General features: G+C 35.7%; 1 protein-coding gene and 1 long non-coding RNA gene across 6 annotated transcripts in view; one reads left to right on the top strand and one right to left on the bottom strand.

The window, feature by feature from the left end:
* LOC131903769 (uncharacterized) overlaps nucleotides 1-20,737 on the bottom strand; it is a 79,078-nt gene extending 58,341 nt beyond the window's left edge. Inside the window, exon 1 of one of the 4 annotated variants that reach the window (XR_009377591.1) lies at nucleotides 20,312-20,737. This is a non-coding gene — a long non-coding RNA (uncharacterized LOC131903769). The remainder of the gene's footprint in view (nucleotides 1-20,311) is intronic. The other 3 variants (XR_009377593.1, XR_009377590.1, XR_009377592.1) reach the window with 3 other exon arrangements.
* Izumo3 (IZUMO family member 3) lies at nucleotides 20,496-23,489 on the top strand. Of its 2 annotated transcripts, XM_059254526.1 has the most exons (7): nucleotides 20,496-20,986; nucleotides 21,127-21,201; nucleotides 21,342-21,431; nucleotides 21,632-21,649; nucleotides 22,072-22,152; nucleotides 22,554-22,644; nucleotides 22,867-23,489. In XM_059254526.1, the coding sequence occupies exons 1-7, from the start codon at nucleotides 20,755-20,757 to the stop codon at nucleotides 23,069-23,071; spliced, it is 792 nt and encodes a 263-aa protein (XP_059110509.1). In that variant the 5' UTR covers nucleotides 20,496-20,754; the 3' UTR covers nucleotides 23,072-23,489. The 2 variants fall into 2 exon arrangements, with proteins under 2 accessions (XP_059110509.1, XP_059110510.1); XM_059254527.1 differs by lacking the exon at nucleotides 21,632-21,649.
* Nucleotides 23,490-23,976: the final 487 nt, after the last annotated feature.

Here is a 23,976-nt window from a genome sequence, read left to right as displayed (position 1 = left end):
CCTACATATTTAGAAAGGCATGAAAGTTGTCTTCTATCAGAATAATCCCTCACACATGAGTGTGTCATCACAGAAACAGATAATTCTGAGAATCAGTTATATTTCGCATCTCTAGTTTCAGAAAATTTAGAAAAGTATTATTTCCATATGGTTAAATTTTTACTTTATGGGCAAACTGGCATAAAAACATTACTGTTTTAGCTAAATATTTTGGGTTGTTTTATTTTTATTATAAGCCAAGATATTCAATGCAGTGCAAAAATCAAAACTAAATTTTTAGGACTGATTAGAAGAATATCAGAGTTTTACCCACAGACAAATTCAAAGAAAAGAAGGAACTGTTTGATTTCTTAGGTCCTAACACCATGCAGGCCTCTTCAGTGTCTTAATTTTCGATAGTTAAAATTGAATGTTTTTCTCTGAATACAGGAATTTTTATAGAATTCCAAATGTACATTAAGTAATTTCAGATGTTGTAAACACACCACCCTTACAACACAGACTACATTTTCTACCTTTCCTAATCCCCATTCATCTTTCAAGCATCAGGATGGAGACTATATCACTCATTCATAAAGTGATTCCCCACTTCCAGTGACTTTCTTTTGTCTTGTATCAGTATATGTATTCATTTATTTTATGGTAAGTAACATAATCAAGAACAATGCAGGTTTATCTGTTACATTTCAAGCACTACGGTGAACTGTTAAGATAATCATCTCATCTTAGCAGCATCTTTGTGTCTCAATTACTATTGGAAGTCCCACAGATGTTGAATGACTGCCAAAGGCTATATATCTGAAAGTGATTGAATTTAAATTCCTCATCCAGTTGTGTTAGACTCCAGAGTTTACATTGCCAATAGCTTTGTTATACTCCTATTTGTAGCTATGTATTATAATTTCTTATTTACTTTCCTGTCTCCAACAAATGTCATACACTTGAACAAGTGAACAGTGTCTTTGATTTTGAATTCCCAACATCTTGACAATTACCTTGCCCAATAGGTAATCATTAAAATGTGTGGAGTGAAAGACTAAATGAATTATTTATACCTCATTTCATGAGATACCTATTGCTTCAACTATTTCATTACTAAGTGCCAAAGGGAAGTGGTGAGGACAAATGAGAAATAACTTAGGTAAAGGCAGCAACATCCATTATCCAGCCTCACATACGGAAGTCAGAGTTTTAGCCTTTCATTGTGCCTATCACTCTTTAACTGTATGTTGACTCATTGGTACAATTACTCAAATATTGGAATTATACTTGCACAATTCTCACTCTTGATTCTTCCTTAACCTCCATTTGCAACTGTTTAGTGTTGTTAAAACCTCAAAATACTCAGTTAAACCTACTAGGATGTAACAGACTCTATTCTACACAAGCACCAGGCTCTGATATGACCTAAAACAACTATTTCCTAAATAGAAGAAAATATTCAGAGAAAGAAATCATTTTTCTCAAATATACCATGATTTTGTGATAGTATTGAAATTGAATGACTCAAAGGTAGTAGAGGCTCATACTATCTAAGTGTCCTATTTGCAGCATGTACTTTAGAAATAAAAGCAAGAAAATAAGCAGTCCTATGAATATTCCTATGAATATTCTACCTATCATGTACAATGCTCAATTCTCACCACCATAAAAATAGATCAACAAAAGTAAAATATAACACATTGATGATTTTCTGCAGAATTTTTATTACTTCATGAATTTATATTCCAAATATAGAGTACCTGCTTAACAAATTGTAAAGATTCTTTTTGTCTCAAATTCCTAATTAGAAAAAAGTAGAATCACTTACAACGGTATACAGACTTAATCTTTGTAGTCTTAGACATGTTGTTTCACTCACACAAGCACATTGATATAGACATTTTTCTACCTCACAAGGATTCAAACTTCTGCCAGTCATGTAGGTTTGGAATTAACTTACTTGTTATTGTTGTTTACTCCTATATTCTAGAGCTTAGAAAATATCTAGGACATAGTAGGTATTATGTAAATATGTGAATAATGCAGGTGTGCCTTTTGAGAAATTCTAAAATTTAAAGTAGAAATAAATTAACATCTAAAGGACTGGAAACAGAAATCTTAAACAACTCAAGAACAAAATCAATTTTTTGCAGCAGGACATGAAGCCAAGATCAAACAGTAGCAAAGGAGTAGAATATAGTGAGAATCTTAAGAAAAAGTGTTCTCATGTATATTTCTATGCATGAAATTAAAAATCTCCTAATATCCTTCCCACAGATGACATTTTGATATATACAGACTTGTGTGTACTGCAAATCTAAAAAGATCAGCATCTGGCTGAGTTCATAGTACAAGACCACACTCAGATTGAGTCTCTTCAGGTTGAGCATTCCAATGTCTAGCTCTTGCATGACTCTCACTTCTTAAGTAGCTTAATTGAAAATGCAAAATGTGGACCATGACCTAAGAGAATCATTTTGAGATTTTACTGTTATACCTAGAAACTCTTCAAATTTCTTCATTAATGAAACTTTTCCTTAAACTTGCTTACCTCTTGTACAAGGTAATGAGTATGGATATTTTTGGACTCTTCTACATGCAACACCATTTGCTGAAAGTGTTATCTTTTTTTCTAGTGTGTATTTCTAGATCCTTTACTTTAAAAAAATAATAAATAAATAAATAAACCCCAGGTGTCCACAGGTGGGTGGATTTATGTCTGGATCTTCAGTTCTATTCCATTGATTGACATATCAGATTTTGTGTCAATACTGTTTCTTTTCTTTTTATAACTATAGCTCTATACCAAAACTTGAAGTCATGTTTGTGTTGTCTCCAGAAGTTTTTATGTTAATAAAGATTTTTAAAGCAATCCTGGTATTTTTGTGTTTCCACATAAAGATAAAATTTGTCCTTTCAAGATCTTTGAACAATTGTATTGGAATTGTGATAGGGGTGTGTTGAATTCTAGTTTGATTTTGATCAGATGGACATTTTTTTTTACTATATTTATCCTACTGATCCACGAGCATGGTAGAGAGTTGCTTCTGTTAGTATCTTCTTCAATTTTTTCCACAATGTCCTAAAGTTTTTTTAATCATACAAACCTGTCATTTGTTTAGTCAAAGTTGCCCCAAGATATTTCACATTATTTGAGGCTATTGTGAAAGGTGTTATTTCTCTGGTTTCTTTCTCAGTCCATTTGTAAGTTGTATATGGGAAAGTTACTGTACAAAACTCAAACTCAACTCCAAATGGATAAAACACCTCAAAAAAGCACTGAATATACTGAAATTGATAGAAGAGAACCTGGGGAATATCCTTGAACTCATTGGCACAGGAAATGACTTTCTGAACAGAACACCATTAGTACTGGCATTAAGATCAACAATTAATAAATGGGACCTTGTGAAACAGAAAAACTTCCAGCAAAAGATACTATTACTCAAACAAAATGGCAGCCTACATAATGGAAGAAGATTTTACCGAATTCATATCCAATAGAGGAGGTCTAATATACAAAATATACAAAGAATTTTAAAAGCTAGACATCAAGAAAAAATTAACCTGACTTAAAAATGAGGCACACATCTAAACAAAGAATTCTCAAAAAAGCAAACTCAAAAGGCTGAAAAACACTTAGAGAAATGTTCAGATATCAGGGAAATGAAAATCAAAACTTCTGACACATGTCAAGAAGGCTAAAACCAATAAAACAAGTGACAGCTCATGCTGGCAAGGATGTGGAGTAAAGGGAATATTCATACATTGCAAATGATTTTACACTTTTACAGTCAATATGGAAATTGCTATGGCAGTTTCCAAGAAAGATGGGAATTGATCTACCTCAAGATCCAGCTATACCACTCTTGGGCATAAACCCAAAGGATGGTTTTTCCTACCACAGAGACATTTGCTGAACAATAGCCAATGCTGCTTTCTTCATAATAGCCAGAAATCGGAAGCAACCTAGATGTTTACAAGGTATAAATGGGTAAAGACAATGTGGTATATTTACACAATGGAATATTACTCAACAATTACAAAAACTGAAGTGAAATTCATGGCTAAATGGGTCAAATTAGAAAATATAATCCTGAGTGAGGTATCAGATTAAGAAAGAGAAATATATCATATATATGTGCATACACACACACATATGTATATACATATATAGCTATTAGCTGTTAAATCAATGATGATCAAGCTACAATCCATAGAATCACAGAGGGTTATGTATAAAGTAAGGTATTGGGGTGGGGGAATATTTTCATAGGAAAGGGAAACAGAATGGATAGTTATTAATGGATAGGTAGAAGACTGGAACAGGAGTCTTAAGCAGTGAGTAAGAGGGGAGAGAGGGAAAAGGGAGGGAGTACATGGAGGGACAGCTGAAAATAAGGGCCATTGAAGGATAGTATACAAACAACACAATAGAAGCTTCCTATAATGTATACATACATGAAAGCAATCTAAATGAATTGCCAAATAATAGGGGAGACAGAGCTCTAACTTGACATCTCTTGTCACCAAATGAATTTTTCAATATTGGAAATGGGTTACAGCTAATTGAGTTGTTGGCCAAAGGGGCCTAACGAGAACTTCAAAAACAAAACAAAACAAAACAAAAAACAATAACAACAACCACAAAACAGGCTATGGCCAAACTATAAGTTTCTCTCAACAAACTGATGGTAATGTGGTATTGACGAAGACAGCACACAAATAACACATTGAACATGAAGAAGTAGAGTTGGTGCCTACATAGAGCCTCCATCCCTATGTGCTACTGTCTTTTTTACAGGAAGGTACTCTGCACACTGCCAAGGGAAAAATATAACCACCAACTCAGCTAAAAAATCCCTTTAGTTTGCAACAGTGTCTTGCCTGAAAGACGTGCTAGAGCAATGGTGGCATAAAGCATGAGGGAGCAACCAACTATATCTGTTTTGACTTAAGGCCCTATCCAAGAGATTGAACTCATACCTGACACTGCTTGGGTGACCAAGAACCTGAGACTAAATATCCCAGGGACCTAGTGTAAAACCAAATATTACTGTTCTGCCAAGAGAACATAGCAATAAAATGATTCCTTATGACTTTCTGTTATACTCATAGATCCATACCCTTGTCATCCCTCATCAGAGAAGTTTCCCCTGCAGCAGACAGGAACAAATACAGAAATCCATGGCCAGGCAATATGACAAGAGTGAGACATTGTAACACTCTACCCCAAATGGGATGTCTCCATCATATCCCTCCCCCAAGGGCTCAGAGACCCCTTTCCAAAGAGTAGTTAGAGAGTCTAAGAACAAGAGTCAAGAAAACAAGGCCCTCTAAATCAGCAGGCTGGGCATACATATGAACTCACAGAGACAGCTTGCACAGGGCCTGTATAGGTCTGTATCAGTTGGGTTTCTAGAACTAAAAGAAGAGAACATACGCCCTCATTTTTAACCCTATGGGTCCTTTGCATATAAATTATTCCTTCCAATTGTGTGTTTGTATGCAATCCTGAGTGTGCAAATGAGTAGTTCTCTGCATCTGCATTTGTTTCTTGTGTCTTTTCTTGGGCTCTTTTTCTTCTGATGTTTGTTTTATCTTATTCTAATGTATTTGGGTTTTTTTTGTTTCATCTTACTATATTTTATTTTATTATTATCCATCAGAAGCCTCTTTCTTTTCTAATGAGAGACAAAAATGGGTAGATCTGAATGGGAGGAGAAGTGGATAGGAACTGGAAGAAATAAAGGGAGGAAACTATAATCAGTATGTATGATATGATTTAAAAATTATTTTCAATAAAGGAAAATTTAATGCCTACCTACCATTTTTGACTTTGATGTATTTCCCTCCAAGTTATTTTTCAGTGTCCTATATTCTGGAATCTGAGATATAATTCCTTAATCAGATCATCATTGACCTTATATGATCATTCTGATTAATGGAATATAATGGCCATGTTTCCATTAACTGGACTTAATTCTGTTAAGTCCATTTTTGACACATAGGAACATACATTGGTAGCCACCCCTCCATCATTCACATTACTTTTGTCTTTACCATTATAAAAAACTAGATAGGTTTTATTTCCACCTACCTAGCTACGTTTTTTTTTTTTTAATCGGAAGAAGACAACCATTCTTTTCCACATTTCCAGTACATGATACTGTTCTTCAAAGCTAATTCTTAGTTTACTCTGTACTATGGGGACTTGGTTAGGTCATTATTCAAATTGCTATACAAATGTTACTAACGCCCAAATTTTCTTCAGTACTATCACATATTTAAAAGAATACTTAGCATCTTTGAGTTTTACAAAGACCTAAAGTTCAACACAGCCAGGGTAGTTCCTCATAACAATAGTGCATTAAATGTGTCAACATAATGCTCAAGGAAAGTGGCACAGCACCACCACCACCTTTTCCATTTTGTTAATATGATGTCACATACAAAGATGGTCAGTCAAACAAAGCCATACCAAAGAGGTAAATATACACATTCTCGGAACAAACATCTAATTTAAGTATTTGTTGTTACTGTCATATTAAGACAAAATGTCCTTAAGTGAGTCAGGCTGGCCTTGAAGCTATGATCCTCTGTATTAGCATTCCTATTACATAGGTTATGTATTTATACCAGTGTACCTGGTCCTCACATACCAATTTTATAATGACTACATTGTGCTGCTTCTTACTTATACCTGCTCTTCCTTTGTGAGTGATCCTCTAATAGTAAAGTACAATAGAAAACAATACCATTCTTTCTCCACCTTATTAGACTACTACAACAATCTGGTCCATATTCAGTTAGACACAGATAAGGTAATCTTACTAGCTGAAATATGAAGGCCTAGAGGTAGTTTTCAATTGGAATCCATTGATGATCTCTTTGATGGACGCCACTCCCAAAATCCCTGTCTCTTTTACCTTGGGATTGCTCACAAACTTAGTCCTTTCTTTAACATCTTAGCTCAGTTAAATGTTTCCCAGGTTCAAGTTTAAGTAATATTGTCACATATATCCCTGTTTAAATAAGCTGCTACTGAAGCTGTTTCAACAAACGTCACCTTCTAGAGTCTAAGATCAAAGTCTTGAATCTGCCCTGTGTGTCTGGCCTCTCTTTCTAAGAGTTCATTGCATCACCAGCTGTTTGACTCTAACCATTTTTACTCCTTATGTTAATTATGTTGCCCATTGTTTAGGGACTTGTACATACTTTCTCTTGTCTTTGGAAATTTTTTGTCAATATTCTCTACAGTCTCATCATTCAAACGCCAGTTGAAGTTTATGTCTGGAAAGACACCTTTACAGTCTTTAGTATCATCCAAGTAGGCTCAGGTGCCTTTCCAAACCCAACACAACAGGTTCTAATTCTGTGGAAGCTCCTTTTGTTTTAATCATCCTTTTCCTTATATAAATTACATTGACATTATCCAGGACCTCATTCAACTAAATGTCCAATTAGGCCAATGAATGAGATAATTGTAGTAATGTGCCTTCTTTTGCCATTACTAGAAATGGAATTTATTATTATTACTATGTTAATATTCTATTTATTTTAAATAATCTGTCATTAAAATGATCCTAATATTCAATGTCATGTCATTGTATTAATTAGAAAAAAGAAAAAAACATTGCATGCATCCACAACTATCTCTAAGGAAACTGTAATTGTAAGTACACAAGTTATATTTTATCATGTGGCTAAACTTTATTAAGGATATGCTGTTTTTCTCACATGGATCAGTCACTATTCTTCCACAACTTCAGATCACGCCATCTGTTCTATAGACATGGCTTGTAGTATAAGGAATTCAAAGTTAATTCTTTTAAATATTTTTTCACAAAATTAATTTCCATGGCTTAAAGAACCACTACTTAACGTTACCTCATACTACACTATGTAGAGTGTCATGGTGTTTCCTTTCTCAGTAGAGAAGTAATGTGATGGCAGTGTGGAACAGTGGAAATGGAGCTCAGAACTGCATTTGAGTCTGAGCTCTGCCATGGATCAGCTTAACCACACAGACAAACCTGAGCATCTCTACAAATACAGAGATTATAAACACTTCAGAGAATCATGAAGAAAATGACATTAAATGTAAGACTTTTATTGCTAAAGTTCTGAAGAAACATGAACTACACAGCTATGTCATCCTTGATCAAACAGTGCTTAGCTGTGAACTTTGTGTGACCTTAAAGCCTGTTTTCCACATCCTTGTAGTGTATGTTCCTCCTTCAGCAACCAAGCTGTTGTTTTGCTTTCCTGAAAATTCCAAATTTTGGCCTGACTTCCCCAGTGGTTTCTTTGAGCAAGTTTGTTTTCTCTTTGCAACTTACCTCCCCACTGATACTATAGATTCAAAGACTGTCTGTGTAAAGTCAAACCAAACGACTGTAGGAATACCAAGTGTTTGCATTTGTCCAAGCCATGATGCACACTCTCATTATAAATTATTATTTAAAAAAATGAATAAATGAGATGATTTTGTTTCTAGTAACTATTCTGCCTAGTAACAATGTTCCATTCTGAAATAAGTTGAAGTTACTAATTCAGTCCCTTAAATATATAAAATGAAGTGTCATTTAGTATATCAGATAGTTAATACTAGCTAGTTATTTTAGCATATTATATGAGTCAACATTTAGTAAATGCCAGGCATAATTTACTAAAGAACAGATACATTTAGATATGAATATAATTCCTCAATGTAGACTTATATGTAAATTTTCATGTGATGGCATTAAAGTGTCTTCTTCTAGACTGATTGAAAATTAGAACCAAAATTATCAAATGTGTTACAAAGGGACCCTTATTAGCTCAATACAATTCATATACTAGTTAGCTAAAATCTAGTAGTTATTGTGAATAGAGATTACATGAACATAGATATCTATGTTATAAAATATATATTCTTTAGGCTATACACCCAGGAGTGGGATGGCTATGTCATATGGTACATTCTTTTCTAATTTTTAAGGAGACTCTAGATTTATCTTCAAATTGGCTTCACTAGTTTACAACTCCTTCATCAGTATACAAGTATGCCAGAATTAGTTGGCCTTTACATGTATATGTATATATAAATTGGTTTTTCGAGACAGGCTTTTTCTGTATAGTTTTGGTGCCTGTCCTGGATCTCACTCTGTAGACCAGGCTGGCCTCAAACTCACAGAGATCCGCCTGGCTCTGCCTCCCGAATGTTGGGATTAAAGGCATGTGCCACCATGCCCGGCTGACATTTATATTCTTGATGGTAGCCATTCTGACTAGGGTCCTACAGAAATCTTACAGTAGTTTTAATCTGCGTTCAACCCAGATGTGTAATCACTGGAGAGCTCAACAGATTTGACAATTATTTCTAAACTCAAGTTCACACAGGAAGTTTGATTAGATTTGGTAAACACTTAATAAAAGCCAAACTAGCAAATAGAGAAAGAGTTGTAACGATGCTGTTATGAGCAGGAAATAAATGAAGAAGGTAGAAGGTCTAGGAACCAAAAAACAAAGATCATAATTATTAATAGAAAGAATGTAAAAAGAATCAAAGACATTGCAAGGAATAGAGATAGAACTGAAAATGCATGAATTCACAGCTAGAAATAATATTATATATGCCCTATGATCACGTATCCTTATTAGTTCAGAAAAGTTAGCATTCTGCACACTATGAGTGGGAAGTAAATATTTCATGAGGCAAGTGGATGAGGAAGAGGGTGGTGTAAATTAAATGCCCTAATGTTCTCTACTATAAGAAAACTAGGCTAAAATTGCTTAGTTTGTCCTCAGAGAGTACTTACCACTTTCCAAAACCCTACAACCGAGAATTGAGGTAAGTTTCTCATTTTAATGGGGTCTGATAGTGCAGCTCAATTATGCCTATATTAATATCTTGTATAATAATGTGGCTGGGCATAGTTTGCTAAATTTTTTTCAGGACACTTCGAAAATCACTGATGGTTGGGACATTGCCAAACTCTGCTGGGGAAGTTTTAGGAGGACAGTTACTGAACTTGGGCTAGGCTATCACAGCAGGGAGCTAAGAGCAATGACACAGGAGGAGCTGAGGTTAAGTAGATGGGGGAAAGAATGAAGAGGAGTCCTGTGGAATTATGTTTATGGAGACAAAAGAAAACTATATTTTGCTGAAGGTATGAAAAGCTAGTGCAGCTAAAAAGGAGGAGTACAAAAAGAAAATTGAGGGGAGAAAGTAAATGTTTCTAGGTTGGAAAAGGTAGGTAACTTCTGATGATGTGGTGGAGTCAGTGAAATATAAAGTAGGAAAAACCACTCGGTTTTGTTGTGAAGGTGTTATCATGTTGTCACACCTCCTAATTCATACTCCATAAAGCATATATATATATAATATTTCTTTTTAGGTTAATCCCTAAAATAATCAAGTTTGAGAAATATGACAAGAAACTGAGACCATCATTGAATGTGAAGAAGTTAAGCCTTAATAGACCCAGTGTGGTGTACTGCATCTCATGGTAACTAAATGGGAATGGAAGAAGCCTATTTTATTTAAAAAAAAAAAAAAACCTTCCATTTAAGAAATACCAGTTTTGTTGTTAATGTATCATCATCTCGCTAATGCTCACAAGGGCCTAATAAGACATATTTTATTATTATGGCCATGTACAAATATAGCACTTTATTCCCAATAGATGAAACTGACTTCTCCAAGATCACATGATTTATACTTCAGAGCATTAACTATTTCTATGCAATGGAATGATTATACTCTGTGTTTCTGAGTCACTTATATAACAATATTGGCAAGAAGTATTGGATATTTCAATGTAACAGTAACATCCACAAAACTTCTATTTATCCTACATACCAAAGACCATGTGAATATGATACATCATTTGAACTTTTTGTTAGCCTACTAATATTACCAGGAACCAGTGGATGCAGAAATACATTCCAGATATGTTTGTTACAACATGACTGTTGTTTTATGACACTATCAGTATAATAGCCAATTACTTCACTCTCTCTATTATAGGTTCTCCGTCATCTAAGCAAAGTTAAAGATGCCTTGCTCTATTAGTTGCCACCCTTCTTGGTCTAGTTATCTCTATGTTGGAAGTAAAGTGAAATCTGCATTAATGTATGTCGTTACTGAGATCCTATAGAGTATAACTGAAAATCTTGCCCTCCCAAGAAACTGAAACTTTAACTCTTTTTTTTCTCCCTTTTGTTGGTTTTCATCGCTCAATAAATAGATACCACAAATTTCCCCAAGGAATCGCAATGAGAATAAAATGATATATTAATTCTAAAAAGAGTCTGTAATTCATCTGACATCAGAAGTATTGTGCAGTTTAATTTTTATGATATTTTTGTTATTCCGTGTACCTATGTATATGTATGCATGCATCACTACAATGTGGCAGTCAGAGGACAGCTAACAGAAGTCTGGTCTATTCTTTTACTGTGTGTTCCCTGGGAATTGAAGCCAGGGTTAACCGAAAACACACTTAATAAGACATCTTGTCAGCCTGGAGTACTGTGTATTGTAGCTCTAAAATCTTTGCTAAATTTCTCAGTAAATCCATAAGAAAGTTATTTGTACAAGCATCAGCCTTTAAAAGCAGACCTATTTCTTCATAAATAATTCATATATTAAATATATCAATGAAAATGGTACAATTCATTTGCTCATTGTTGAATTACTAAAAGTTTTATTTCAGACTAAGATGAACTGGGTGATCTCCATTTATCTTTAATACCAAAGTTTTAATTTGACCACATAGTTATTTTGAATGTTTCTATTGTATGTTATATTTAAGGCTCATTGTCAAATTAGTTAACAATTAATACTGAATAGTAAATGTGATTTCTACATATTTTATTACAGCAACACTCAGTGAATTCTACTACACTATCCATTACCAATGTTTCTGGAGCAATCTTGTAATTGGAATTGCTGCATAGGTCAATGCCACATTTTGTTTAATTGTTTAACCTTTGCCTTTGTGGGAAACACATGTCATCCACAATTAAACTGCTTCTTCCAAGTAATCAAACCCCCATGCACCTGTCCATCAGATGTACCTTGAGAAGCAGAATTACAAATTCAAATCTGCCAATCTCTTTTTTCAGGTTCCCAGTACACATATACTCTTCTTCTATAACCTCAATTAGCATTTAAGAATGCACACAGAGCAATGCTAATTCAAAATAGTCTACCTTCAAGGAATAATAGACACTGACTATGAATCTTATTGTAGAGTAGTTGCATACTGTGGAAACATGCAAAGCAGGTAAAGCAGGTTTCTGGGAGAACTATATCCAGTGGTTTATTCAAATGATGGCATCAAATCTTATTTACCATGAGTCTCTTTGTCTCCTCACTGTGTCCACTTTTGTCTCTTGACAGTAGACCCTGGAAGTGGTCATACAGCTAAATTGTTTCTTCAAAAGCTAGAGGGGTTTTAAGAAGCCATAACTTACAGAGTTTATGATTCCTGTGTTTTAAATACACCTTCAGTGGCCAGTTGTAGCTATTGGTATAATGCCTGATGTCTTCCTCTGACCTCCACATAGGCACATGGGTATGTGCACATAAGCTATGTGCACACACCATGCATGTACCCAACCACACACACACACACACACACACACACACACACACACACACACACACGACAAATTGCTAAATAAGTTCTTTTCAATGTATAGCATTATTGAGTTTAATGATAATGGGCCAGTTCAAACCAAAGAATATACTAGCACTTCAGTCTTTGTAATATAGGCTGGAATTTAAAGTAACAGTACTGAATTACTTGGAATAAAGGGAACTGTTTGAAAACTATGACCATTAATTTTGGTCCATAAACCTAAGGAGTAGAATTTAAAAATAAAAAGGAGGTAATTCAGTTATTTATTTAATTTTGTTTTACTTTACTCATTTTCCAACCAAAACATTTCAGGAGTTTCAATCCAATTTATAATTAGCAAGTATTTATTTTGCATGTATTGTTTGGAAGAGGTCATGTTGGGGAGCTCCATTAGGAAGGACACTGGAATAAAATATTTGGTCTGGAGGCCCCTATATACTAAGGGTTGTCTGTGGTTTAATATAAATCTTTCGTGTTCTTAATGGCACTTTTTTGTTTCTTCACTAGCCTCTCTCTCTCTCTCTCTCTCTCTCTCTCTCTCTCTCTCTCTCTCTCTCTCTCTTTCTTCCTCTCTCCCTCACATACAAACACATAGGCACACTTTTATATATGTATGTTTATTTTAGTGACTCCTCTTTATTTTGCTTCTAAATTAATACTCTTGTTTGTGAATAGGTATTTTGGTATCTTCAAACAAATGGGGAAAGTTTTCCACAGAACAAAGTGTCAGCCATGAACTGGTTAAGTCAATTTGGGAAATCCATCCTTTCAGAATTTATACCAGAATAAGTATGTAAATAATCACAGTTTATTATTAATATATAACACATTCCAATGGGATATTGTGGGGAAATGCCATTTCCATCTTCTTCCCAATCATCTATTAGAAGATACTATTTCCCCAGGTCTTGACTGTGTGGAACCTCCAGTGCTGGAGGTATGGGAGCTCTCTGACTCGGGATATAGCCCAACCTCAATTTCCTATTGCAACATGCATTTGCTTCCTTTTCCATCCAATTGTTTTACACAGTTGTATTTTCAGAGACTAGTCACAACGATGTTATGGGAAAACCAAGAATGACCAGGTTAAGCCCTGATCCACTCATCTGCAGGCAGGGCTTCAGCATCAGCAAGCCACTCTTGATTAACTTTAGAATGTGCCTATTTGGGAGATATATGAAACAAATTAGGAGTATTGCAATCAGACAACATACCCTTTTTATTGCTTTATATGGTATTTCAAAAATGTTAAAATGGCAGCTCAATTGTTTTCTCCCTACTGTCCTGTGAATTTTTTTTGTAGACTGTGTGGAGATTAATAGCAGCCCACAATAATCTGTTGTCCTTTGTTGGGGGAAAAACTATGCTGCTGTTTCTGGAGAGAAATAATTGGTATGTAGCTTATAGAGTCAACAGCTGAATTTAATGGAGCATAAAGGGGTGGTATCTCTCACGAAAGAGGCATATTATCCGTTTAAACAGCTTCCAGTCTTGCACATAAATTAGACCTTCGACAAGCTTCGGAAAAAGAGAAACCACACAGCAGTGAATTAACATGCATGCATAATCCTAACAAAGGAACTGTCTCTTTTGAAAAGAAGAGAAAGATCCAGTGTCTCTGCTACAGTTAGAAATCTGAAATTAATTATTGACTTTTCCATATTGTTTGCAGCCACTTTGTTTGCCCATTTATTGTAGAATGTATATATGGTAATTGTTTTACGGGAGCTCATAAAATTGAAGCTGCAAATGAGATAGTGTATGAGCAATTTATTGCATATGCCCTTCAGACACAGAACCAAACTTGGCATAAACGAAAAGTGGTCAATGCATGCTTTTTTAAGGTCTTTAGTGAAGGGAGAAGAGAGAGACTACTTTAGAGTACTTTTTACAGTGAAATTCTCAAAGAGCTGCAATTGAAAACCATTTCATGTTTTTATCTAAAAATTTCACCATTTAGAAAACTGATTTATGGTGGTTCTAGAATTCATGTTGGTGGATATGTTTAAGCTAAGAATGACTCAATTTGTGGAATATATAAATTGAAAAATTCCTGTTTACTGTGTATAATGAAATAATTTTCATACCCCCCAAATCATGTACGCATGCATGTGCGCAGGCACACACACACACACACACACACACACACACACACACACACACATACACACACACACACACTCATACGTGTATTTAGAAAAACACAAAAATAATCTTCTAGAAGTAAATGTAAACAATAGTTAGCATGATAAAGAGTCTTTGAAGTAATCTCTTTCTCTCTTTGACCACCCCTATTTCAGGTAAGCCCAAACCATAAATAGGACCCTCAATCTTGATGAAATTCCTAACTTCCTGTTATAATTCATAACAACAATTTAAATGTAATGATTCATCTCACCAACATCTACTTTCCTCTCAACTGAAACATCATACCCTTACCATGGCCCATTCAGATTCCTCATTTCATTTTATTGGTTGACTTTTTTTTATTTCTTTGAATTTTTGCACATTATGAAATGTGTTTAAGCATCTCTAACCACAGTCCTCCTCAACTTCCTCAATGATTTTTACTCAGCACAACCCCTTCTCGACTTCATATCCCTTTTAAAAAATGTATCTATATTCTAGAATTTCATATATGCATACAATGTATTTAGGTCTTACTAACCCTTATCATCTCCAACAGTTGCCACACCAGTAGATCCCCTCCCAACTACATATCTTATTTTTTTCATAATCCATTGAGTATAATTAGAGCTGCCAGTATGTGTGTGGGTGCAGACCATTCACTGGACCATGGGCACTCTACAAAAGGCCACACACATGAAGATAATAGACTCTTCCTTGCCTGGCAGCTATAAATTGCTAATAGCTCTCATCTAATGGGTGTTGTCATGTGGGCCCTACCCCATCCTTGCTTAATGTTTGCTGGCTTGATCTTGTTCAGTGCTTCTACAGGCAGCCCCACAATCTATTAGGTCATAACTGCTGTGGGTCTGTCATTTCTAGAAAACACTATTTCACAGCAGTTCTCCCCAACTTCTCTGCCTCTTACAATCTTACGAATCCCTCTTTCTTAATGACCCTTCAGTCTTGGAGGTATGGTGTAATGCTTCATTTGTGGCTGAGAAATCTACAATTCCTTAGTATTTGTACTTTGACTAATTGTGAGTTTCTATAATAATTACTGTCCACTACAGTAGGAAGCTTCTCTGATAAGGGGTGGAGGTGTGTGGCCACACTAACCTTCAAGTAAAAGGACAAATATTTAAAAGGAAGTTTGATTATCAGTCAGTTTAGCAAAATAACAATAGTTGGTTATCCACAATGGTGTATGACCTGACTAACTGGGAGTTCTTGGTCAGATTTAAGATACTAGGCAGGATCTCACTCCTTTGGAGCTTCTAATTAGTACTATGCATAGGCTCATGAATATGTAGCCACACAATTGGACATGGACAATCAAACTATGGCTACAGCCCAAGGAAAAATGTTCCTTCCATCTCCCAGCAGCAATCATTCACTAACGGATTCTCAGCTAGAGATGAGGCCTCCTGAGTTCCTGCCTCTTCTATGTTGGAATTTTATCTGACTTGATCTTCTGCAAGTCTTGTGGAGATAACCAAAGATGCTATAAGTTCATATGGGCAGCAGCGGTCATATCATATCTATAAGACAGCATTACCCAATACTTATCCCCATCCTCCAGTTTCTCCATTCTTTCTACTCCTCTTCTTTGATGTTTCCTGGGTTTTGTGGATACCTTAGGGCCACAAGAAGAACATTTTTTGAAAGTATTATTAGACTTACTTTTTCTTTTTAATCCTCAGGGGAAGTAAGAACAAGATGCCTTTCTTTTCTCACAAGTACCATTTCTTTGAGTCTCTGCTTTTGCTAACTTAAGGCAGTGATTATAGTTCCTAGATTCAAACATGTTCAGGAAATATTTTGGTATTCGGTAAAGAATATGGATTTGAAAACAGACAAATTTAAGTTACACTCCTAATCTTCCTTCGCTAAGTGTGTGATTTTCTAATGTCTCATACTTTCTCTAAACATCCAAGTCATATTTTGTAAAAGATGAAATAAGTAATGCTTAAAATTAATTACCAATGTGCTTCAGGTGCTGGATCACACATTTATACAGATAAACAAAAGGACCACAGTTTCTCTTTGTATTCTAAATGGCATGAGCACCATTTCTACCTACCTACCTACCTACCTGCCTGCCTGCCTACCTACCTACCACTTCTCACCACACTGAGGAGAAAATAAAGCAGTATTAACACAATTTAATAAACCCAAATTCACAAAATATTATATATAGAGAGAGAGAGATAGAGAGAGAGGGAGAGAGAGAGAGAGAGAGAGAGAGAGAGAGAGAGAGAGAGAGAGCTTGGTTAATGCTTTTTTGAAGGAACAATTCTTTCCTAACACCTTATTTTTATTTTGTTTCAAAATAATACATAGGTGTGGGGAGATGATGTTATCTCACAGCACTGTGTAGTGGAGGGTAAGAGGAGGAAGAAGCATCTTCTACTTGGGGTGGTCTATGTCTAGGAGACACAAAACCTCTTACCAACCCAAACAAATTTAAATGATGCTAAAAAGCCAAGAGCCTTGAGTAACTCTTGGATGCCAGATCATTTATAAATGTGATTAAAATAAATCCAGTTTTGTTTTCATTCTCTGGGTCCAACTATGGATTCAGTCCAGCTATTAGAACATGCTAAAATGGTTGTGAATATAGCCTCCAGGAGCCTCTCTCTTTTCAAGTGAGATGGTAAACACTTGATTTCTCATGAAACTGGACAGTGAATTTTTCACTGATGTTTGATACCTATTAATGATCTTTGTTTAATCTTCTGACAATTCATACCTTCTGAAATGAGGTTGGTATCACTTTCATCTTGGACCATTCCTGTGGCCTTTGCAGGAAATGGTGTGGAGCTTCCACCTACTGTGTCTTAATTCTGTCAGCATCCTGGTCTTCCTGTTGTTCTGAATATCAATACCCTTGGACTTACTCCAAGCCCACTTTCTTTTCTAGTGTACTATTGTGCTCTCCACTTCTCACCTAACATCTTCTGCTGAAGAGTTGATAGTGATCACCAGCAAGTTTTCTTGTCAGTTACTAAGTTCCCCTGAACATGTTACACATTAACAGAGCCAGCACATGTGTTCCTCCATATTATTTGGGAACTGCTGCTGTCTCCAGAGCACCACCCTCATTAGCATCTTCTCTCATGCTCACACTTTACCTCAGGTACATCTCTCCATACAAGCTCATGTGCCCTTGCTGTTTTCTGTAGCCTTTCCAGCACATGTTCTCTTCTAGTACCCTTACCTAGAGAGAAGCTGCAACTTATTTTCTGTTTTTACTATTTATTTCCCTTTATTTCTTCCCTCTATCTTAATAGCATCAACATTTCTTTTGGTCCATTTTTTTTTTTTGTGGAGAAGGGACTTTATCAGAGATATGATTTTTCTAAGTCTTCCATGCTACCTGTAACTTTTCAGACTTGAGAACAGGATAGGAATGGACAGACATACAGAACATTAAACATTTTACCTGTGAATATCAGGCACATAGTAACTATGTCAATATATCATATAATTACAATGTTGCCTAGAGAGACAGTTTATAATGTAAACAATATCAAGTAATAATTCTAATCCCATATTGTAAGCAGAAATGTGACGAACCTCACTGAATACAAAAGGTATTTGGAGGGTTACAGATATGACTCAACAGAGTAAAGTGGTCACTCCTCTCCCAGAAAACATATCTTTGGTTCTCAGCACCCACATGGCAGCTCATCACTTCTTAGGAGTACAGTTCCAAGGAATCTGATGCCCTCTTCTGGCCTCCATGTCCTCTAGCATACATATGACATACATAAACTCATGCTGGCAAACACATATACACATAAACATAATAAAAACCAATAAAGAAATCTGTATGACTTGTCAAACCTTTAAGTGTCCTGTAAATATAATGTATAGAAACAATACAGTAGGATCCATGGCAAGCTCTGTGAACTCATATTTATCATTAGGGAAATTTCTATAAAGAATCAAATGTTCTTTATAAAACTTGTTCTTCAAATTGTAAAACTTCAGCATTAAATAATTTGTAAGAAAAATCAAATACTACAAACAACTCCATGGATGTGGAGCTCTAACCATTAATGTAGTATATAAACAAATGTCCACCCAAGATCCATGTATGAATCACAAATCCATAAATAAATGTTTATTAGAATATAGATATATACATTAGTTTGTATCTGCTATCCTACTTCAAGCAAACACAGAGTAAACAGCTAGCAAGTCTAAAACTTTGCACAAATGATAAACCATATTTCTTTCATACCAATCCAAACTAATATTAACATATGCAATCCAACATCTGGGTTTAAGAATTGACATTACAGACAAGAGTATTATTATTTTAATCAATGTGCTTGTTATATCATTATTGATTTCTAGACAACTCCCTTTTCCCAAAGTTCAAATTTTATAGTTATGAAACTCTAAGAACTGTTCCAAGATAATTATAATTGTTTTCACATACGCTACAACAGGCTATTCTCATATTGAAACTCAAGGCCACCAATACCCTTAACACACTAGTACCCAAATTTGTTTCCTAGAGATCAGTGGATTCCATTAGCTGCCTTGACATCAGACTTCAACATCCGACAGCTCTTTGTATGATTTCTTAAGAATGAGGTTTTCTAGTTAAAAGGATGTAAACTTTTACATGTCAAAGATTATTAAAATAATTTGAACTCTCTTTCACCTCCTGAATGGCCAAATTCCAAACAATTATTTTCTGTTTTATCTCAAAATGTGGCTGTTGAGAGACTGTGGATCATACAGAATTTGGAGCCAAATGAACATGAATTTGAACCCTGACCCAGTAAATTATATGGCTTCACTTCTGATCCTTAGTTTCTTGTCTATAAAATGGACATGGCAGCTTCTTAAAGCAATGTTCTCTTATGAGGGCTTATGATCATTTATCTGAAAGTCTAGTACAGTACTTATACACATGGTAGCAATATAATTAATAGTTCTTTTAACTTCCATCACAAATCCCCACGCCTTGACTACATGGTATCTTAGCTCTCTAAATTTTATTATAAGCCTTTCCTGCATTCTAGGATGTAACAACTACATAAATAGTAAATAAATAAAAAAACATAACCAACCATCTTAGAAAAAGCAGACTTAATTCCTTCAAAGAACTCAGAGCATTTTTTTTTATCAAAGATCTAATATAAAGAAAATGTCTAATTGTCTGTGTTTCATCTAAGTTGTCCAAACAGCAACCCTTGATAGTTGTGGTTACATTTTTACATATGAAATATTGTAGCATCAGTATTTGAGGCTGTATCTGCTCAGGGACCCTAAGCATTACTGGATTCTCACTTATCACTGTGTACCCTTCAATTCCTCTGTGTAGCTCCAAGGTCCAGAACTGCTGAGAATAATATCATAAAAATGTTTTCAAAATGGCTGAAGGAATTACCCCACAAACAAGTGTATTCTAAAATTTCTTATAGGTTACAAATTATAGAAAATTTATCAAGTATTACTGTTTACAAATGTCCACTACTTATGTTAAAATTACATTACCGCCAATAAGGAAAGGGAACCCAAACAATTCAAATATTCTTGGCATATCTTACCTCCTAGAAGTTAAATATGGGTTAAACTCTAAGGTCTTATGAGATCTCTCCCAACATCCACTTTTCTCGATACTGCTTCAGTATCAGACAGAACAGACACATCATACAGGCAGAGAGCTAAAGAAACCTTCTCTAGATATCTCCCTGCACAGAACTCTGCTTGTATGAGCTCAAGGCTTTTTTCTCTGTGTTCTACACTCAGAACTCAGGTAACTGCTCCCCAGCCAGCAGTTCCCTCTCTCTGGAATGAAGGATAAAAGTGAGAAAACTACTGAAGATCCTTAGGGAAATACGATTCCCTAAAATCTGGATGGAAAAGGAGGGAAAAGTATACTCAGAACATCCAAGACAAAGATCTCATTCCTGGATTTCTGAAGAAAAAAGAACTAAGTGAACCAGTTGCCAGGACAACCAGTGTTGTGGAGAAGGGTTGGGACAAAGAAATGGGTGACCTATGGGTACTTCTGCTTTTGCCTCTGTCCCTGGCAGCCTTTCATGGGGTCAAAGGCTGTTTGGAGTGTGACCCCAAATTCATAGAGGATGTTAGGACCTTGTTGGGAAAGCTGGTACCTGTAGAAGTTCCTGGGAGAACTCAACTGCTTGACAGGCAGCATAAGGAGATAACCCACTTAAGCTCCAAAGTCTCCCACAAGGATAAGACGCTTCGGTTGTTGGGTGAGGGAAGCTGGAGTCCTGAGAGTTTGGGCGGCTAAAGGGAGAAGGGGGGTATGGAAGAAAACACCTGGGTCCACTCCACATCCTTCAAAGATGTGACAATTTCCTACCACACATGTACCTTTTTCCTTCCTCTACAGATGTTCGAAATGTTGTCAAATTGAGAGTATGGCTCAAGGAGGAACTTTATAAACTGGGCAATGAAACATGGAAAGGTAAGATAATTGTTTCACTGTCAAAAGTTGTATGGTACCAACAGGTAAAGAGATCTGAGGGAATTTTCTGGGGAGAGCAAAGCAAATTAAATTCTGAAACAATCACTCTAATTTCTAGTATCCTTCCATTTCCTTTTTAGGTGTCTTTATCACCCAAGGCAAGTTTCTTAGTGTTCGCCAACACCTGGAATCCCAACTGAAAGAAACGCTGAAGAACTTCGCTGCAGTTGGTAATAAGACATTTCTACCTAACAACATTGAAAGTATGTCAGAGAACAGGAACTAAGGGATGAGAAGAGGAGTGAGGGTTCAGGTTACAATGGACCTAGCTGTAGTGAGAAATGAATGTACAACAGGGACAATGTAGGTATAAATTTGACACATGTGAAGTGGATTTTAAGCTCATTAGATCTTTCTGATTCTCTTTTAGCTTGTTCAGAAGATTGCAGTGAGTACAGTACATGTGACGCCTTGAGGTTTCAGCCCATATTTTCCCATCTCCTTTCTCTGTTTGTTCTTCTCTCCCACTAGTTAACTTTGAACCCAATTCTTAGAGCTGTAGAGGAAATATGAATAATATCCGATGACAAAGTTGAGCTTATAAGATTTTATACACTGTACCGTTTGAAGGAGTGCTCATGCCTCTCCAACCTACTGCTCCAACATAAGCTATGAAATCATTGCTCCACTTCATTCACAAAGAGCCAAATATTTATAATCTTTCAAATTTTAAGAATCTTGACTACTAGAGGAAGGGCTGAACAAAAATGTAACTTAAAAGTCCTGGGAATGCCTGAGATCTAATCTATATTTATGAGCTAAGGAACACTCTTGCCATATCCCTTTTATGATTATATTTTTCTTTGCCAGTTGTAACTGAAGGTCCTGTCCTTGACTGTTGGACCTGTCTTCGAATGACCACCCGATGTTTCAGAGGAGACTATTGTAAAGGTGACATAGGCTGTAGTATGGCAATTTGAAGGGACAAAGATCAAGGAACCAGATGGCCCACTGACTTTTTTTCTAGTGCTTTTAATAAAGCTTATAGTAATGCTTACAAAAAAAGGTAAAAATGTTGAGTAAAATGTACATCAACATGAAAAATATAGAACAAAGCCAATGGAGTGGGTGAGAAGTGAGTAAGGCTGGACTCTGGACTCCACTGCAAATTATTAGGTTAAAGAGAGGCAAGTGGAAAATTTTTGAAGGGAGTCTAACACAAGAAGTCCAGGAACAGTGATAAAGCAGATGGTGGCCAACTCATTTGAACAGAATCCATTCTGTATAAAGATTCCCAATTACTATTACTCTTCTTCCAAACTCATTTCCATTACTTCCTTTTCTCCTTCCAGATGAGAATCCAAAGAAGGCTGAAAATCGAGAGATTGCACTGTATCTGGTATTGATAGCAGAAGCTGTAATATTGGCAAGTGCTGTGTTACTGTGAGTTTTCCACCCTCCAAGCATTCCTTTGCCAAAGAGATTGTCCAAACTCCTTCCTCTCTAATGGAAAATGGGGAAAGAACTAGACAGAAGTTGATGCAAATAGTAGATGGAATGTAAGAGAACACAGAATAATCCAGGAACAAAAAATCCCAACTATACAATTATTTCTCAAATATTGCTTCTTACAATTAAGTATGGATTGTCCTTTCTCTGCTCTAGATTCCATTTTTGTATCTCACATCGTAGAAAAATGAAGGTAATACGAAGAACACTGAAGACATATTTGGAGAAGAAACTTGAAGAATTAGTGGGGGTGGTAGATACAGATGATGAGCAAAAGGATTTGGAGACGCTGAAATCAAGTTCGCAGTCTCAGACAGGAAATCCTTCAAGTGTTGAGTCAGAGTTGCAAACTGGGACTTGAGATCTTGCATGGTCATAAGATCACAGTACCTTAAAAGTGGAAGAGAACTTAGGGTTTCTCCAGTGAATATCCTTACTGACATCCTGAGACAACGGATGACATGAGAGGGCAAATGATTTACCCTGAGTTATACAGAAAGTAAACTGGTATGCTGCAATACACACAAGAGACAATATGCCATGTGCTAATAAAAACGCATTGTTAGTCACTCTCATGAATGGCAGTAATTAGGGCACCTTCCACGTTTACAAATCAGCATTTTCTTTCTATGTTTATTTTATGTCTGTTTCCGTATCTAACATCAGGTTAGGTGTAGATGATTTCCTAGGTAAAAGATATTTAATCTTTATCATAATATCTTAACCACATATATATGTGTGTGTAAAATAAAGTCCAAAAATACTAGTCCTGAACTTTCCATTTTGCCTTGCTTCCTTTTATTCTGTAAGCTTGTTTCAAAAGATAAGCACCACAGTTTATCAGCATGAAGCAAATAGTAAATGGAGTCTTAATTCAGCAGTGGGTACAGGTGTTTGCAAATCATTCCATGCTATACAACTCTGCATGCTTGCTTAGGGCCGCTGCTACGTGAATGAGACACTAGGTGATGAGGACAGTCTCAAAGGGACTTGGGCATTGATATCTCTGGGTGATTAAATTTTATTGTAACACTCAGAGGATACTGTCATGGGACACCTATCATTTCTCAATGACTTAGGGCACACCCCTCCTCATCTTAATCTGATATATTACTCTAATTCATGAATTACATCTTTCCATTATTTTGCTTTTAATTACAAAAATATACACAAGAAAATAGGACTGTTAAAATTTGTGCTGATGGAGTTTGTTTTGGAATAATACACTATTATTTTATGTTTAATACTATTTTCTGAACAATGAAG

This window comes from Peromyscus eremicus, chromosome 2, assembly GCF_949786415.1.
Source record: "Peromyscus eremicus chromosome 2, PerEre_H2_v1, whole genome shotgun sequence".
Taxonomy (NCBI): Eukaryota; Metazoa; Chordata; class Mammalia; order Rodentia; family Cricetidae; genus Peromyscus; species Peromyscus eremicus.
Note: the sequence above shows the minus strand (reverse complement) of the source record. Positions and strands in the feature narration are given on the sequence as shown.

Bases quoted from the DNA above. Each gene is read 5' to 3' on its own strand.
- Izumo3 (XM_059254526.1), top strand. From the start codon at position 20,755: ATGGGTGACCTATGGGTACTTCTGCTTTTGCCTCTGTCCCTGGCAGCC. The intron at 20,987-21,126 runs GTGAGGGAAGCT...CTTCCTCTACAG, and splicing joins TAAGACGCTTCGGTTGTTGG to ATGTTCGAAATGTTGTCAAA. The intron at 22,645-22,866 runs GTGAGTTTTCCA...TCTCTGCTCTAG, and splicing joins TTGGCAAGTGCTGTGTTACT to ATTCCATTTTTGTATCTCAC.